General features: G+C 33.3%; 1 protein-coding gene across 4 annotated transcripts in view; it reads left to right on the top strand.

The window, feature by feature from the left end:
• Positions 1-19,761, top strand: part of LOC122792228 (transcription elongation factor A protein 3-like) — a 1,160,229-nt gene that overhangs the window by 695,825 nt on the left and 444,643 nt on the right. For all 4 annotated transcript variants that reach the window (XM_044059974.1, XM_044059973.1, XM_044059975.1 and 1 more), the window contains 2 exons: positions 1,597-1,683; positions 12,974-13,060. In XM_044059974.1, coding sequence (XP_043915909.1) covers positions 1,597-1,683; positions 12,974-13,060 — 174 coding nt within the window. The remainder of the gene's footprint in view (positions 1-1,596; positions 1,684-12,973; positions 13,061-19,761) is intronic.

Genomic DNA, 19,761 nt, shown 5'->3' with positions numbered 1-19,761 from the left:
GAGGCACAACAAACTAATGGGCACAGTATTTTTTCATATAAGGGGTGGCGTAAGCCACAAAAATTTGGGCTAGGCTTATAAATGCCTTAGGGCAGATAGCCTAGTATAAACCTATGAACCTATGAACCTATTAACACTGAAGCAAAGAATATTGAGTCAGCATTATGCCATTGTATTAAAATCCCGCTAGTAAAGTGGACCATATTTTGAAAGGGATAGAAGTTTAATTTTTGGTAGATAAGGAATAATAAATAAACTTTACAAAGGTCTCACAAAAGGTGAAGGTGATATATATTCATGGTGATTAAAGACTTTCATATATTCATGATGATTAAAGACTTTCAAGCAGTTATAAAAAACCTTTTGCATCCTGTAGCTGTCGTTCCTTAGTTTCTTGATATTATAACAGGAAAAGAGTTTCCTCAGTGTAAAGCACTGTGGAAGATGTGGAAAATGAGAGCATCTATAAATACTATATGGCAGGCCAATATGCCTAATAAGAAGGAGATAAGGGATCATATTAATGTACCCATCTATATAGGACTGGGGGTATCAGAACAGTGACAGACATCTAGAATCAAAACTAGGAAAAGGGAATTAACATAGAAACTATAAAAGGGAATGACATTTGGTTATGACTGACAGTAAAAAAGGTTCCATCTGTTACCAGAAATATTTTCCCAACAATGATTAAAAAGATCTTGCTAACAGATGTCATAGGAAGTGAATGTGAACTGATAGAAAACACTAATGTAAAAATCAGCAGAGGCTTACAAAAAGTTCTACTATAGAAAAGGAAAGGTTGAAAATAGGAACTGGCACTTACAAACCTTGTTAGCGAGAAATCAGAAAGGGTGAAATATAAGGGAAAGGACCATCAGAGAGAAGAAGTTGTTGTTAAATATGAGATTGTTAGAAAAATGCAGAATTCTAAATCTGTTTTTGTCAGTGTGGAAAAGGAAGCTAAAGAAAAGGGGAATTCTCAAAAGGCTTATATACACAGCAGAAATATTAAAGCAAGGGCCATGACAAAAGGGAATGCACATAATTTTTACTATCATAAGTCTGGCAGTTAGCACAGAGGATTACGATGATGAGCTGTTAAGGGTTTGATTGTCTCAGCCTCCATGTGCCTACAGTGTGAGTCTGAGCAGGTCACTTAACCAGAACAGCATTGGGGTCATTAGAAAATTGGACTGGGCTCCTCAGTGATCTCCTGGACCATATACCTAGCAAATGCCACTGTTCTTCTCTGCCTATGACTCTACAAAGGTGCAGCGTTATAACAAAACTTTACACTGTATTATAGTCAGGTATATAACAGGTGTGCAGTTTGGTAGCTAAATGAAGAATCTAAATCTTCCTTAAAGAATGGATAGGCAATTCAACATGGAAAGGACATTTCCTTGGGCATATATTTATGCTTACATTGTTAGTTTGTTATTTTTATTGTACAGAGTATCATCATGCACTGACAGGCTAACATCTATAACATAATAGTACTGAGAGGTAAGCAATAAATTCATCATTGTTTTAAGAAGAAATAAACATTTTGTCTGGGAGACCGTTCTGCAGTTTTTTCTTTTATCTTTCCAGAAAAGATTCTACAGACTCCAAATATGACTCTAAATCTCCTGTATCACCATCTGCCAAGAAACCATGTACTGATATTAGAAAGGAAAGGTAAGGAGATGGCACTTAGCCATTTAGTAGCTATCATGTCTGAATATCTGAGATATATGCAACATGAATACATATTCTTGACATTTAACAAAACACTTAAAATGCCACTGTTCTTCTCTGCTTTTTGAACCCATTGACAAGGGATAATCATTGTTGATGTAAGTTATTCTTCATGTCATGAAACAGATGTAGTAACAAAAGGCACAGCATGACCATCCATATAAAACAGGGTTTATTACATCAAGTTTTCAAGTTGAAAGTCTTTTTCAATAATGAATCAATGCATTAAAACCACAGAATAAATGTACAACACCAGCCAATCACATAACATAACTCATAAACACATTATATAATTATGCAATTTGTATAAATAATATAATTAATGTAACCAACTAAACCTAATTTGTTAAAAAACTTCATTAAAGACAATAATCAACTTAATAATGTACTAAAATACTTCATTACAACCTAAAAAATGTATATAGTGTTCTAACTGACATATGCTTGTTTTAAGTTTAAAATGGGTTTAATACTGTTAGTTTTATTAAGCCCTGGGTAGTCATCAGATCTAAAAATGTTTATCCATTTGTATTCTGCTGTCTCTGTGGCATTCACAATGCCCCTCCCCTCTTATTCTTGCAAACCCTCTGCAGTATCCTAAATTTAAAAGCATGCTCATTTCCACAATGTAGAATATGCTTGCTAGGTGTATTAGTCTCATCCTTCTTCTTATGTCAGATAAATGGGAGGCAATTCTCTCTTTGAATTTGCAATTGTTTTTTCCAATATAAAAACATAAACATTTCTCACAATTAGCCAAATAAGCTAAATTTTTACTATTGCATGTCCCAGATGCTTTAAAAATAAAATTGGCTTGTGTTATGGGATATATAAATTCTGTTTCCATATTAATGAACTTACAAAAAATGCAGTTATAACAGGGGACTGTCCCCTTGTTAAATCTATATAGCTCTTCATTTCTACCTAATCTTTATGGCAGAGAAGTTGTTTAAGGTTCTTCTCTTTCTTATATACAAAATAAGACTTTTCTCGTACTATTTTCCTAACATTAAAATCAGAACTAAGAACAGTCCAATTTCTTTTAATTATGGACTGAATCTGTCTAGAATGTCTGTTGTACTTCATCATATAACCTAGTTTATTACATCCAACTTCTCTCACAGAGCTATTATTCTGGGCATTATTGCCTTGTCTAAGTAAATATGGTTTGCCACACTAGGTCTGTCAGATCTAACATATTCTGCATTCTTAGTTAATAAACCTCTATTATAGCCTCTTGTCAAAAAGTCATGTCAAAGTATTAATTTCAGCTGCAACCCCCTCTTCAGTAGTATTTAGCCTACTGGCATTCAAGAATTGACTTTTTACTACACCTTTGTAAATATTGGTGGGGTGCATACTGGAGTTATGTACATACCTAGTTGCTTGTACTTCTTTCCTATATATAGATGTGTGAATTCTACCATCAATATTCATCAGTTTAAGATCCAAAAAGGTGATTTCCTCTACTGAACAGGACAGTTCAAACTTAAGGAAGCTGGTGCTATTTTGTAGATGTTCAACAAATAGCTCCAATGCCTCTCTACTACCTCTCCACAACAATACTATGTCATCTACAAAGCATTTGTAATGCATTAAAGCACTATTGTGGTATTCATTTTTATTAGAATCAAAAAGAGTATATTCTTCCCATCTAGCCAACACTATGTTAGCATAGCTGTTGACTACAGGTGTGCCCATAGCTACTACTGACATCTGATGATACACATCATCCCCAAACATGAAAACATTATTTTGCAAAACAATCTCCAGTAGAGCGCATAGCAGTGGGATTTTGTTTGCTGTAAAAGTACTGTACTTAACTAGAAATTCATATATTCAATACCTATATTGTTAGGAATAACCATAATAAGGACTTAATATCCATAGTTACAAACAGTACATTTGTCATATTTATAGCCAAAAACCTTCTTAGTGACTCTAAAAATTCACCAGTGTCCTTTATTTAGGACATGCTATGTTTCAATAAAGGTTTAAGTTACTGGTCTAAATATTTTGAGATTGTTCTAGTAGCCCATTGTTTTCCTGAGACTATGGGTGTCACTGGGGGGGGGGGGGTCAAGCAAGTTCTTATGAAGCTTGGGCAACCCATATATGACAGGGCAAACAGGATGTTCTATATAAATAATAATTATACTGTTCAGGAATAATTGCTAATTGCATCAAATAGTCATACAATTCAGTTTTAATCCTATAAATCATTCTGTTCAGCTCAATAACATTTATAACCTTAAATGTTGCACCAGTTCTTGATACTGTTGTACATTAAATATACCTGTTTTCCCACCTTTATCAGCTGGGTTCAGTATAATGTCAGTCCTTTTTATTAATTCCATTAATACTTTTCTTTCACTAATATTCAAGTTGTGAAAACTGGATGATTTTCTATTAAAAAACAGATTATAAACATCATTCTCACATAACTGTAAAAAGACTGTAACAGTAGCTGTACTATTAGGCAAGAAAGTACTACTTCTTTTTAAGGCATTTTTAGTACTGGCATTATTGTTCCCAAATAACATTTTTAAATCTAAATTCCTAACAAACATTCTTAACTCTGTAATGCTGTCATTCAATAAGCCATTGACAGATGGAATAAAAGTTAAACCTTTGTCTAGTAATCTCAGTTCCATTTCAGAAAATTCAAAACCAGACAAGTTAACAATGGTATGTCCTGCTAAGTCTTTCTGCTTCTTGTTATAGAGCCTACCTTCGGTCTCACCCCCACGTCTTTCCTTTGTGGTGTTCCTCTTTGCCTGCTTCATTCTCTCTCCCTCTGCTGCACTTGTATTTGAAGCTGTAGGCTTATTTTTAGATTTGTTTCGCCTAAAAAACTACTAGTTGTCTCAGTAGCAGTAGTACTGCTGTTATGAACTTCAGCAGTATGATTTCTGTCAGCCAGCATTTCTTGACCTGTAGATTCACTTGCAAAAGAGTCTAAAGCTGTAACAACTTCCCCTATATGCATAGCAGCTCCTTCCTGTGCATTAATTAATGTCATATTACTTGCAGCAGAAGAGCCCTCTCTTCTAGATTGCTGCGGCTGAACATTTGCATGATTTGCACTTATATTTGATGAAATACGAGCCCTCACAGTTTCCTCTCTTGGCCAAGAGAAAACACGGCCGTTTTGAAAGTCAGATATGTCTCTAATCAGCTTTCGCTTCTTAGTAGAGACTAGTTTGCTTTCAAACTCAGCAAGCTTATCTAACACATTTTGATACTGTTGTGTAAGTCTCTCAAACTCAGTACAGGTAACAATTTTATTTTCAAGAGTGTCTTAGTGCATAAATCATACTCTATTTCTGTGAAAAAGTAATTCATAAAAATCATATATTCCATGCTGGTATGTAGATTAAGTTCCTGCTATTTCTTTAAGAGAGTGGGATATTTGTTCCCATAGGTCAGCATTTTGGTTATTCTCAACCCTTTTGGCACAATACCCATCTCTAAATAGGCTGAGAATGAAAGTATCTGCCACTGCAGTCTCTTATACTTCTGAACGAACAGTTCAAGTTCACGCATTTTATGTAAGCATTCGTCTTTTTTAGAATCATTAGCAGGTACAGTCACATTCAAATTCTCAGAAGTGGTAGATTGAAAAAGAAGCAAAGGAGGGTTCTCACCAACAGTTAACATTTTCTTTACAGATAATCCACTCATCTTAGCGGTTAGTAAAATTCCTTCTCAAAGGCTGGTTGTTTTTAAACAGGTTAAGGATGTGCTATTCTCACCAACAAAACAAGCAAACAAAGTCCAAGAAACAGGTGTGGAACAGCTAAACGTACTGGTGAACCAACACAAAATTAAATCCAGTAACACAAGGCACAGCATGACCATCCATATAAAACAGGGTTTATTACATCAAGCTTTTGAGCTGAAACTCTTTTTCAAGAATTTGTATAAATAATATCATTAATGTAACTAACTAAACCCATTTTAAAATTAAAACAAGCATATGTCAGTTAGAACACCATATACGTTTTTTAGGTTGTAATGAAGTATTTTAGTACATTATTAAGTTGATTATTGTCTAATGAAGTTTTTTAACAAATTAGGTTTAGTTAGTTACATTATATTATTTATACAAATTGCATAATTATATAATGTGTTTATGAGTTATGTTATGTGATTGGCTGGCGTATGTTTATTCTGTGGTTTTAATGTATTGATTCATTCTTGAAAGGGTTTCAACTCGAAAGCTTGATGTAATAAACCCTGTTTTATATGGATGGTCATGCTGTGCCTTTTGTTACTGGATTTAATTTTGTGTTGGTTCACCAGTATGTTTAGCTGTTCCACACCTGTTTCTTGGACTTTATGAGACAGATGTACACGTTGTACCTACACTAACCTAGACTGTATCCCCATTTTTGTTTTTATCATTATCACAATAGGTTTAAGCTTGAACTTGGATTTTCTTGGTATGGTTTGTTGATTGGGTTAATTATATTAGGTTTATGGCCTATTTTCATGGACAGCTATGGTGATATTCATACTACACAGGTAATCTTGGCCATGGTACCAGGGAATTTCCCCTACTCTTTTCTTTTTACCTCATCCTGGATGTCATGAAAACTGCTTGAAAAAATAGGTGGTTATTTCCAATGGAATGCAAATTTTTATGTGTAGAGTTTAGTGAGAAAAATATGCAGTAACAGGAAGAAGTCACAATATTGTTTGAAGAAACTGTAAGGATTAATACCATTTCTTCTAGTGGATTAGATTATGCTGCCCTGGTCAAAACAATTACTGGAATTAAACAAAATAAGGTGAGAAGATGGGCTGAAGAGATGTTGTTGACCTTTGTTTTAAACAATGCAAAACTATTTACTAATTTCCAGTCCAACTTTGAAAAAAAATGGAATTATCCTATAAATAAATAACCAAAAAGAAACAAGAACCAAACCACAAGCAAAAAAATCCAACACTTTGACCAGGAAGACTGCACTATTCAAGAAAAATGACCCACTGATATCATCATGACTTCCAATTTTACTGTTTACAAAAAGTCAGGATAATAAATAAATAAATAAATAAACAAATAAACAAATAAATAAATATATAAATAAATAAATAATAAGTGCTTTTGCCCCTTCCATATAGTCGGACTTTATCAGCATTAATGGGCATGTATTGCAACTTGCTTTTAAACTAGTCCTTTCCACCTCTCAGTTAAGCACATAAATCATTAATTAATCAATTAAAACTAAAATTCATAAACCATTCTGCATTAATGCAAAAAAATCACCCATTACTTTCACAAATATATAAAATAATTTGAAATAAATACTATTGTTTATATTTGTTATATTGATAAAAACACCTCTAGCATTCCAAAATGTAATCTCTAGAATTTATATTAATTTAATCCATTGTCTTAATATTCCCATGTCTTCATCTTCAGAAGGCATGACATGGATACTGCATCATTCAGCCCATATGGTTCCATGATATGTGTTTTCAACTGTCACTGTAGCTCCTTACCTTCTAATCTTGTTTTCCATGGTCCCCCCTCATATCCAATTCAATTACATCAATCACAAAAAATCCATTTCTGTGTCCTTCAAATTTTTGGACATGTCTCAATAAGGTATTATTTAGATCTTGAATCCTGATATGGTGGAGGTGTTTGTAGAGCCTGTCCTTAATGGCCCTGTCTGTTTTGCCTGTGGCGAAACAAGGACAACTCCTACATTGTACTTATACCACTCTTTGGCTATAGCAATTGCAGTACTTAAGGCTTTCCACTCTGCAGTGACCACTAATATTAGTGCTTTTACCCTCCTTTATGTGGGAACAATATTTACACCCCCCACATCTGTATGTCCCCACCTAATTGAACCTCCTGGTTCAAATTCTTTCCATTCTTTTAGTGTAACATTTTATACACCAGTCATTGTTATAAATAATACATGGGGCTTTTCCAAGTGTTTGTTCATCAATTCCAGTTACCTCGAAAGTCTTCCATTTTCTCACCATAATTTTTCTAATCATCTCTGCATCACTGTTATAGGTCAAAGCAAACCCCTTAGTATACTTATTGCTGTAGTCCATTTTATTACCAATATTTGTCTTTACTCTGTCTTCCTTTTTCTTAGCTAATAAAAGTTTACAAACCCCACTTTTTCTGTTGTCGTAAAGTTCTGAAAAAAGATCTTTTCCAGAAATTGGTCTTGGTATCCCTGTTGGTCAATATAACTCTCAGTTGACCCCCTCCTTATAAAATGTGTCTAAAGATGATACCATCCTAACTAGACTAGTGAGATGGCCTTTATCTAAAGCTTTTTTATGGTGTAATCGATGGCAACTGTTAAAATGCAATTAAGAATTGGAGTAGATCAGTTTCCTGTATATGTCAGAAACAACATTTTTAGTTATGTTGGAGATGTCATCTGTCCACTAATACTGACTGCTCTCATATTTTTTATGACTGTACTAATATTAAACCATATTGGAATGAGATTAACAAATTTCTTCAAGCTATCTATACTGGTATATTTGTTTTGACAAAGTCTTTAATTTTATTGAATTTTGTTAATAGCAATAATATGAAGAAAGATGACCTGTATTTGTTGTAGACAATGTTAGCAATAGCCAGAAAATGTATAACTAGAAGATGGAACTCTAATGTAGCACCCACAATGGAGGAATTCCTATCATCACTGAAGAAATGCATACTAATGGAAAAAAGAACTAAAGAGTTAACTTTTCCTAAGCCATTGGTTAATAGTCTGTGGAGGAAATTTTTGAATTTGATTGATACCATACAGATGGAACCAAACTCTTCCTAACTATCATATATTAACTTATTATTTAACTACAAATGTTTTTATCTGAATCCTTTTTGTCAGGCTGAATGTAAATACTGTAAATAGTTATTGAATGTATTAAATTAATGTGTTATTTCATCAAAATAAAAATCATTTGAGTAAAAAAAAAAAAAAAAAAAACAAAATTTTTGTTTAACAAATCCTTTCTGATTCCAACATCTAAGTAACATAACTTGTAAGATCTTTCCATGGTAAACCTCAAAAAAATTCAGTGGTACTATTAATGTAGTGAAAGAATTCCGATAATTTGCTTTTGGTATCTTTCAAAAAAATGGTAATGTCATCCAAACAATGACCATACAGTACCCAATCCTCCTCAAATCCTGAGTTGAACACATAATTGTGTTCCCAAAATGACATAACAATGTTGGCAAATATAGAATCACAAGCTGCCTCCATCGGTATACCAGTTTTTTGCTTGAAAATACTACCCTCAAAAATATGTATATAATTGCTTTTAATACTGTTTCCATAGGAGAAATGCTCTACCTTGGTCAAATATTGAAGAAAACACTCCACTACACACTGGTGGGGAATGACAGAAAATAGGTCCTTTTCATCAATCATAAAAAATAATAAATTGTCACTAAACAATTCTTCCCCCACATTCCCGAAAAGCTAATGAGTTTCAGTAAATATGGTGTTCTCTCTGTTTAAGACATCCTTTAATTTTATGTCTACATATTTGCCCATCCCATGTGCTTATGAACTATTTGCATCTGCAATCGGTTGCATGGGTGGATCAATAATGCACTTATGAATTTTAGGGATGCCAAAAATAGTTGGTATTTGGGGATAATCAACTTTCAGGTACTGGTAGTCCTGATCAGAAATTTGCTCTTGTATTAATAAATCATGAATATAGGTGTATATTTTTGAGTAGGCAATTTTTACTTGATTCCTACACATCTCCTCATACTGATTGGATAACAAGATGCCTTCTATCTTTAAGATGTAATCAGTGGTATTCATTTTCATCAACCCCCTTCCTTTGTCAGGTTTCATTAACCTAACATTCTTGTTTTTGCAGATATTCATCAATAACTCCCTTTTATCACTATTGAGGTTAGTGGGAAATTTTCTAAATTGATCTTTATGTAAGGAGTTAATATCCCATTTACAACGTTTTTCAAATAGAGTAATAGCCAGATGTAATGGTGGATTATAGGTGCTATGTCTCCTTAAAATATGAGTATCACTATGACAATCAGGGTTGTCAAAAAATAACATATTAAAATTCAACTTTCTAGTGAATAATTTCAAATCAGTTAAAATGTCTGCCAGCCTAGCCCTTCTGGTTGGCACAACAGAGCAATAAAATTGTAAGACTTGATCATATCAGTTGATAATTTTTTTGTGATATCACAGCCATGTCCTCAGTCAAAATATTGAAAGTAACCAAAAATAATAATATTGTGTTTAAGTATGGATGGGTTAATTTTAAAGGTGTTAAGCAAATTGCAAAAATCTGAGAAAATCATAAAAATGCTACTATGTTTTCATGGAAACCTCTTGTTCACATATCTGCTAAATCAAATAAAAGTATAAGTAGATATGAAGTTTGGATCAAATTGGTATTGTCTCTTGACTTTAAGGCATAGGATGTAAGAGAATGAAATTGTGCATTTGTCACATTTTTGTATTGGTGGAGACGTTTTTCAATACATATGAACCAAAAAAGGAACTTTCACATTGGAATGGAGTTGTAGGTGTGCGAAAATATTTTTAGAAATGAAAAAAAAAAATGGTTGTAGAGTTTAGGTCAGCACAAGTATCTAAAGAAAAAAAAATAATTTTCACAAAAATTTTGTGTCTTTAATATAAAAAACCTGGATGAAAGATATTCATGGACAGGGGCCTGGGAGATATCAAATTCAGTTATAGCTGGAGTTATGTAATACTGGTAAATAAAATGTCATACTTACAAATAAAATGAGAGGAAATATTAGGTATTAGTGGCAGCTCAAATTATTTTCATTATGATGACTTTGATAAATTATTACAGGACTGTACTAAGGAAAATGCTTTCAGTGTAAAAAATGACATGCAACTAGGAAATATAAAGGGCACTGTAGACATGAGACAATGATACATATGACAATTGGATTGTCTTCTAATGTAGATAACAATGAAAATAGAGAAACTGTTAATGAAGCTAGTGATGACATTTGTAAGTTAAAATAAGGTACTCAAGTGATTATCACGACTGAAGATCATGTATCTTACAAAAATGATGCTAAAAGGTATGAGTGTGATGAATATCTGATACTTATTGGAAGTGACAAGGGTATTATCAGTTCTCAGAATGTACAAGTAAATATATTATGTTCGATTATTTAACTTTGGAGGAAGGGTGAAGTGAGTTGTGAAGATATAAAAATAAAGCAGAAAATGTATCCATAGGAGGCAAAAGTTAAATCTAGAAAATAAAATTTCAGAAGGAATTTTGCACAAAATCAAGTAGAAAATAAAAAAGGTGAAAGTTAAAATAAATGTGTTAGTCTTTAATGGAAATTGTATTAAGGGCGAATAAAGAAGATTTGTTATATGTGAAGTGAAAGAGGGTATTTGCATATATAATTTATTTAACGGACATAAGATGTTTTATTGTTCTGCAAATGAAACAATTTTCAAAATTTGTGGGGAGGCATAGCTTATGGACATTTGGATATGAAGAATGTTCAGGTAATAGGGGTTTGGTAAAACATTTGATATATAAATGTTCAATGTTTACATAGAAAAAGCTCAGCCTCCAGAAAGACCTTCAAAGAGATTGCATCCAATCAAAACAAGGTCAAATACTATAGTATCCACCACACAGTCCATATTATGATTAAAGGAAGTGACAAAGCCTACTTTCCTTATGCTCATGGGGACAGTATTCCACCAGCTAGTAACTCTCCCATAAAGTGAATTCTTCCAGACACTAGATCTACTAATATTTGCTAGAAATTTTTAGCTCCAGTTTTATATTGGTGATTCTTCTTATAAATACCCATACCTGCATCAAAATTATCATAATGACCACATTTGTAAATATTTATCTGCTCTCTTCTAACTAGTCTGTATTTAACGGTACAGAGAGATAATACCTTTAACCTTTTATTAGCATTCAAACCCCTCATACCATGTACTCTCCTAGTGAAATGCTTTTTAATTTTTTCAAGTCTACAGAACTTTGTGCTGTCATACACATAGACACAGGCACAATTTTCCATGACTGATCTAAAAATTGCATTATAAATAAGGATTAGTATCACTATCCCTACTAACAATGCACCAAAGATGTCCCTAATTTCAGAATAATACTTTCTATTAATCTTTTTGCTTACCCCCATTAAATATGTATCAAAGCAAAGAGTGGTATCAATTTTTATTCCCAAATCTCTAATAGCCTTTACCTTCTTAAGGAGTGAATTATCCATGACTAATAGGGTACTCTGGATTACCATCAATAAAATGCATCACGCCCATATCATAATGATATTAAACTTCATACTGATTGAGATAGCCAACATGTGCAAATTATCCAGATATGCTGAATCTCATGCTGATGACCTATACTATATGTACCCATCTATATAGGACTGGGGGTATCAGAACAGTGACAGATATTTAGAATCAAAACTAGGAAAAGGGAATTTGCATAGAAACTATAAAAGGGAATGAAATTTGGGTATGGCTGACAATAAAAAGGATCATATCTGTTACCAGAAATATTTCTCCCAACAATGATTAAAAAGATCTTGTTAACAGATGTCAGCATAGGAACTGAATGTGAACTGATAGAAACACTGATGTAAAAATCAGCAGAGACTTACAAAAGTGCTACTATAGAAACAGAAAGGTTGAACATAGGAACTGGCACTTACAAACATTGTTAGCATGAAAATAGAAAGGATGAAATATAAGGGAAAGGATCAGCAGAGAGAAGAAGTTGCTGTTAAACATAAGATTGATAGAAAAATTCAGAATTCTAAATCTATTTTTGTCAGTGTGGAAAAGAAAGCTAAAGAAATGGGGGATTCTCAAAAGGCTTATACACACAGCAGAAATATTAAAGCATGGGCCATGATAAAAGGAAATGCACATCATTTTTATTATTATAAGTCTGGCAGTTAGCACAGAGGATTATGGTGATGAGCTGTTAAGGGTTTGATTGTCTCAGCCTCCATGTGCCTACAGTGTGAGTCTGAGCAGGTCACTTAACCAGAACTGCTCTAGGGTCATTAGAAAATTGGACTGGGCTCCTCAGTGATCTCCTGGACCATATACTAGCAATTGCCTATGACTCTACAAAGGTGCAGCATTATAACAAAACTTTACACTGTATTATAGTCAGTTTTTTTTTTATTTATTTTCTTTTATCTTTCCAGAAAAGATTCTACAGACTCCAAATATGACTCTAAATCTCCTGTATCACCATCTGTCAAGAAACCATGTATTGATATTAGAAAGGAAAGGTAAGGAGATGGCAGTTGGCCATTTAGTACATATCATATCTGAGATGTATGCAACATGAATACATATTCTTGACATTTAACAAAACACTTAAAATGCCACTGTTCTGCTCTACTTTTTGAACCCATTGACAAGTGATAGTCTTTGGTGCTGTTATTCTTCAGGGTATGAGACAGATGTGCACAGTGTGCCTACACTAACCCACTGTATCCCCATTCTTTTTTATCACTGTTATCACAACAGTTTTAAGCTTGAACGTGGATGTTCTTGATATGCTTTGTTGACTGGGTTAATTCCATTAGGTTTGTGGCCTATTTTAATGGACAGCTGTGGTAATATGGTGATATTCATACTACATAGGGAATATTGGCCATGGTACCAGGGAATTTTCCCTTCTCTTTTCTTTTTACCTTGTCCTGGATGTCATGAAAACTGCTTGGAGAAATAGGTGGTTATTGCCAATGGAATGCAAATTTTAATGTGTTTAGTGAGAAAAATATGCAGTAACAGGAAGAAGTCACAGCATCGTTTGAAGAAACTGTAAGGATTAATACAATTTTTTCTTGTGGATTAGATGATGCTCCCCTGATCAAAACAATTACTGAAATGAAACAAAAGAAGGTGAGAATATGGGATGAAGAGATGTTGTTGACCTTCATTTTAAACAATGTAAAACTATTTACTAATTTCCAGTCCAACTTTGAAAAAAATGGAATTATCAAATAAATAAATAAGCAAAAAGAACCAAGAATCAGATGTCAAACCACAAACAAAAAAAATCCAACACTTTGACTGAGAAGACTGCAGTATTAAACAAAAAAATGACCCACCGATATGATCATGACTTCCAATTTTACTGTTTACACAAAGTTAGGATAAAAAAATAAGTGCTTTCGCCCCTTCCATATAATTGGACTTTAAAAGCATTAATGGGCACATATTTCAACTTCCTTTTAAAACTAGTAATTTCCACCTCTCAATTAAGCACATAAAAATCATTAATTCATCAATTAAAACTAAAATTCCTAAACCATTGTGCATTAATACAATAAATCACCCATTACTTTCACAAATATATAAAATAATTTGAAATAAATACTATTGTTTATATTTGTAATATTGATAAATAAATAACACCTCTAGCATTCCAAAATGTAATCTCTAGAATTTATATCAATCCAATCCATTGTCTTAATATTCCCATGCTTTCATCTTCAGAACACATGACATGATTCAGCCCATTCAGCCCATATGGATCCATGACATGTGTTTTCAACTGCCACTGTAGCTCCTTACCTTCTAATCTTGTTTTCCATGGTCCCCCTCTCATATTCAATTCAACTACATCAATCACAAAAAATCCAAATCTGTGTCCCTCAAAGTTTTGCACAAGTCTCCATAAGGTATTCTTTAGAGCTTGAACCCTGATATGGTGGAGGTGTTTGTAGAGCCTATCCTTAATGGCCCTATCTGTTTTGCCTGTGTAGAAACAGGGGCAGCTCCTACATTGTGATACTTATACCACTCTTTGGCCATAACAATTGCAATGCTTAAGGCTTTCCACTCTGCCATGACCACTAATATTAGTGCTTACACCCTCCTTTATGTGGGAACAATATTTACACACCCCACATCTGTATGTACCCACCTAATTGAACCTCCTGGTTTGAATTATTTCTATTCTTTTAGTGTAACTTTGTGTACACCAGTCATTTTTATAAATAATGCATGGAGCTCTTCCAAGTTGTTGTTCATCAATTCCAATTACCTTGAAAGTCTTCCAGTTTCTCATTATAATTTTCCTAATCATCTCTGCATCACTGTTATAGGTCAAAGCTAACCCTTTAGTATACTTATTGCTATATTCTGTTTTATTACCAATATTTATCTTTAATCTGTCTTCATTTTTCTCAGCTAATAAAAGTTTATAAACCCCACTTTTTCTGCTGTTGTAAAGTTCTGAAAAAAAAACTTTTCCAGAAATTGGTCTTGGTATCCCTGTTAGTCAACATAACTCTCAGTTGATCCCCCTCCTTATAAAATGTGTCTATAGATGATACCATCCTAACTAGACTAGTGAGATGGCCTTTGACTGAATCTTTTTTATGGTGTAATGGATGGCAACTGTTAAAATGCAATAAAGAACTGGGAATAGATCGGTTTCCTGTATATGTCAGAAACAAAATTTTTGTTTTACAAATCCTTTCTGATCTCAATATCTAAGCAACTTAACTTATAAATTTTTTCCATGGTAAACCTCAAAATATTCAGTGGTACAATTGATGTAGTGAAAGAATTCCAATAATTTGCTTTTGGTAGCTTTCTAAAAAATGGCAATGTCATCCAAAAAGTGACCATACAAGACCCAACCCTCCTCATATCAGGAGATGAACACATAATTGTGTTCCCAAAATGTCATAACAATGTTGGCAAATATAGAAGTACAAGCTGCTCCCATCGGTACGGCAGTTGTTTGCTTGAAAATACTACCCTCAAAAAATATGTATATAATTGCTTTTAATACCATCTCCATAAGAAAATCCTCTACCTTGGTCAAATATTGAAGATAATACTCCACTACACACTGGTGGGAATGACAGAAAATGGGTCCTTTACATTGCTCATCAGAAATAATAAATTGTCACTAAACAATTCTTCCCCCACATTCCCCAGAATCTAATGAGTTTCAGTAAACATGGTGTTTTCTCTGCTTAAAACATCCTTTAATTTTATGTCTACACATTTGCCCATCCCATGTGCTTCTGAATCTTTTGCATCCACAATCGGTTGCATGGGTGGATCAGTAATGCACTTATGAATTTTAGGGATGTCAAAAATAGTTGGTATTTGGGGATAATCATCCTTCAGGTACTGGTAGTCCTGATGAAAAATTTGCTCTTGTATTAATAAATTATGACTGTAGGTGTCCATTTTTGAGTAGGCATTTTTTACTTGATTCCTATACACCTCCTCATACTGATTGGATAATAAGATGCCTTGCAGCTTTAAGTTGTAATCAGTGATATACATTATCATCAGTCCCCTTTCTTTGTCAGGTTTCATTAACCTAACATTCCCTTTTTTGCAGCTATTCACCAATAACTCCCTTTCATCACTATTGAGGTTAGTGGGAAATTTTCTTACATTGATCTTTAAGTAAGGACCTAATATCCCATTTACAAAGTTTTTCAAATAGAGTGATAGCCAGATGTAATGGTGGATTATAGGTGCTATGTCTCCTTAAAATGTGAGTATCACTACGACAATCAGGGTTGTCAAAAATAACATACTAAAATTTAACTTTCTAGTGAATAATTTCAAATCTATTAAAACATCTGTCAGCCTAGCCCTTCTGATTGGCACAACAGAACAATAAAATTGGAAGACTTGATCATATCAGTTGATCATTTTTTGTGGTATCATAGCCGCGCCCTCAGTCAAAATATTGGAAGTAACCAAAAATAATAATATAGTGCTTGAGAAGGATAATTTGTATGGATGGGTTAATTTTAAAGTTGTTAGGTGAATGGCAAAATCAGAGAAAATCATAAAAGTGCCACTATGTTTTCTTGCAAACCTCTTGTTCACATATCTGCTAAATCAAATAAAAGTGTAAGTAGATATGAAGTTTGGACCAAACTGGTATTGTCTCTTGACTTTAAGGCATAAGATGTAAGAGAATGAATTTGTGCATTTTTCACAATTTTGTGAAATAACATAAATACTGTGGCATTGGTGAAAATGTTTTGAATACATATGAACCAAAAAAGGAACTTTTCCATTGGAATGGATTTGTAGGTGTGCCAAAATATTTTTAGAAATGAAAAAAACTGTTTGTAGAGTTTATGTCAGCAGAAGTATCTAAAGAAAAAATGTAATTTTCACAAAAATGTTGTGTCGTTAATATAAAAAACCTGGATGAAAGATATTCATGTTCAGGGGCCTGGGAGATATCAGATTCAGTTATATCTGGAGTTATATAATACTGGTAAATAAAATGTCATACTTGCAAATACAATGAGAGGAAATATTAGGTATTAGTGGCAGCCCAAATTATTTTCATTATGATGACTTTGATAAATTATTACAGGACTGTACTAAGGAAAATACTTTCAGTGTAAAAATGACATGCAACTAGGACATATAAAGGGCACTGTAGACATGAGACAATGATACATATGACAACTGGATTGCCTTCTAGTGTAGATAATGAAAATAGAGAAACTGCTAATGAAGCTAGTGATGACATTTGTAAGGTAAAATAAGGTACTCCAGTGATTACCAAGACTGAAGATCATGTATCTTACAAAAATGATGTTGAAAGGTTTGAGTGTGATGAATATCTGATACTTATTGGAAGTGACAAGGGTATTATCAGTTCTCAAAACGTACAAGTAAATATATTATGTTTAATTGTTTAACTTTGGAGGAGGGGTGAAGTAAGTTGTGAACATATGAAAATAAGGCAGAAAGTGTATCCATAGGAGACAAAAGTTAAATCTAGAAAACAACAATTCAGAAGGAATTTTGTAGAAAATCAAGTAGAAAATAAAAAAAGGTGAATGTTAAAATAAATATGTTGGTCTTTAATGGAAATAGTATTAAGGGTGAGTAGAGAATATTTATTATATATAAAGTGAAAGAGGGTATTTGCATATATAATTTATTTAACTGACATAAGATTTTTTATTGTTATATAAATTAAACAATTTTCAAAATTTGTGGAGTGACATAGCGTATGGGCAATTGGATATGAAGAATGTTCAGGTACTAGGGGTTTGGTAAAAATTTTGATATAAAAATCTTCATTGTTTACATAGTAAAAGCTCAGCCCCCAGACAGACCTTCAAAGAAATTGCTTCCAACCAAAACAAGGTCAAATACTATAGTACCCACCTCACAGTCTGTATTATGCTTAAAGGAAGTGACTGGGCCTAATTTCCTTATGCTCATGGGGACAGTATTCCACCAGCCTCTAACTCTCCCATAAAGTGAATTCTTCCAGACACTAGATCTACTAATATTTACTAGAAATGTATTAGCCCCTGTTTTATATTGATGATTCTTCTTATAAATACCCATACCTGCATCAAAATTATCATAATGACCACATTTGTAAATATCTATCTGATCTCTTCTAACTAGTTTGCCTTTTAATGGTACAGAGAGATAATACCTTTAACCTTTTTATAGTATTCAAACCCCTCATACCATGTACTTTCCTAGTGAAATGCCTTTGAACTTTTTCAATTCGACAGAACTTTGTGCTGTTATATGCATAGACACACGCACATGTTTCCATAACTGGTCTAAAAATTGCATCATAAATAAGAATTAGTATCACTTTATGTCTAACAATGCACCAAGGATGTCTGTAATCTTAGAATAATACTTTCTACTAACCTTTCTGCTAACCTCCATCCATTAAATGTGGATCAAAGCAAAGAGTGGTATCAGTTGTTATTCCCAAATCTCTAATAGCCTTTACCTTCTTAAGGAGTGAATTATCCATGGCTTACGATCAGCAAAATACATCACATACACATCATAATGATATTAAACTTCATACTGAGTGAGACAGCCAACATGTGCAAAGTATTCAGATATGCTGAATCTCATGCTGATGACCTATGCTAGAAATAATGGAACCGGTTTTAGCATCATTAGCGCATTTAGTAAACCATATTTTACCATTGCTGGGAAAAGTAGCCATAAAAATGCAAAAACAACAGGAATCAACATATGCCCCTTTGGAACTCCTGCTGTAATCCCCCTTTCCTCAGTCAAAATACATCCAAGCTTTACTCTACACAGCCTGTCTTTCAGACAGTTTATTACCCATCTTGTCACACAAGCATTTATAGTATAATCTCCTAAGAAGTTAATAACTCTTGAATGTGGCATGGTATCAAAAGCATTCACCATATCCAAGTAATTATATCCACTGCTAAGTATTCATCCAGCATCTTCCAAAGTGTTCAATAAAAATGATGCAAATTAGTTTCACACAACTGCCAGCAGTAAATCCATATTGGCTTAAATCTTGCTATACATGTAATGTGAGGGTAGTATTTTCAGAGGGTCTATATCACATTGTCGAACTCTTAAAAGTTCGAACGTCATATGGTCGACACCATATGATCGAACTTTTAAAAGTTTGAACATTTCAATGGAGATCTCCATATAGTGCAGGACAGGAAGATTTCCCTTTTATGCACTGTAGTGCAATCTTGGAGTTGATATATTTAAACAGCGGGGGTGTGGTGGGCTCATCCCCACTTATGGGGGGTGCAGGGTGGCTTGTGCCCCTGCTTAAACCATTCAGGTAGTTTTTTTCTTTGGTTTATTTTTTTTATTAAATTTTTGAACTTTTAAAAGTTCGATCATATGGTGTCAACCATATGATGTTCGAACTTTTAAAAGTTTGATTATGTAATATAGATGCTTTTCAGAGATTACTTTTTAATATACTTGAGGCTAACAGGTTCATAATTTTCACCCTTACTCAAATCACCACCCTTAAGCCTGGGAACCACGTATGCCTTCTTCCATATGCAATATATATAACCTGCATTCACTGACTTTTGAAATGAATAACACAAACATGGAGAGATATCCTTTATTATAGAAAATAAAAATAAATCAATAATTCCATTAGGGTCTCCTTATGAATTAGGGTTTATTATTTTAATCAACTTTTCTT

The sequence above is a fragment of the Protopterus annectens genome, chromosome 1.part2, assembly GCF_019279795.1.
Source record: "Protopterus annectens isolate FY-2018-M chromosome 1.part2, PAN1.0, whole genome shotgun sequence".
Classification (NCBI taxonomy): domain Eukaryota; kingdom Metazoa; phylum Chordata; order Ceratodontiformes; family Protopteridae; genus Protopterus; species Protopterus annectens.
The sequence above is the reverse complement of the archived record's forward strand: the minus strand, read 5'-3'. Positions and strand labels throughout refer to the sequence as shown.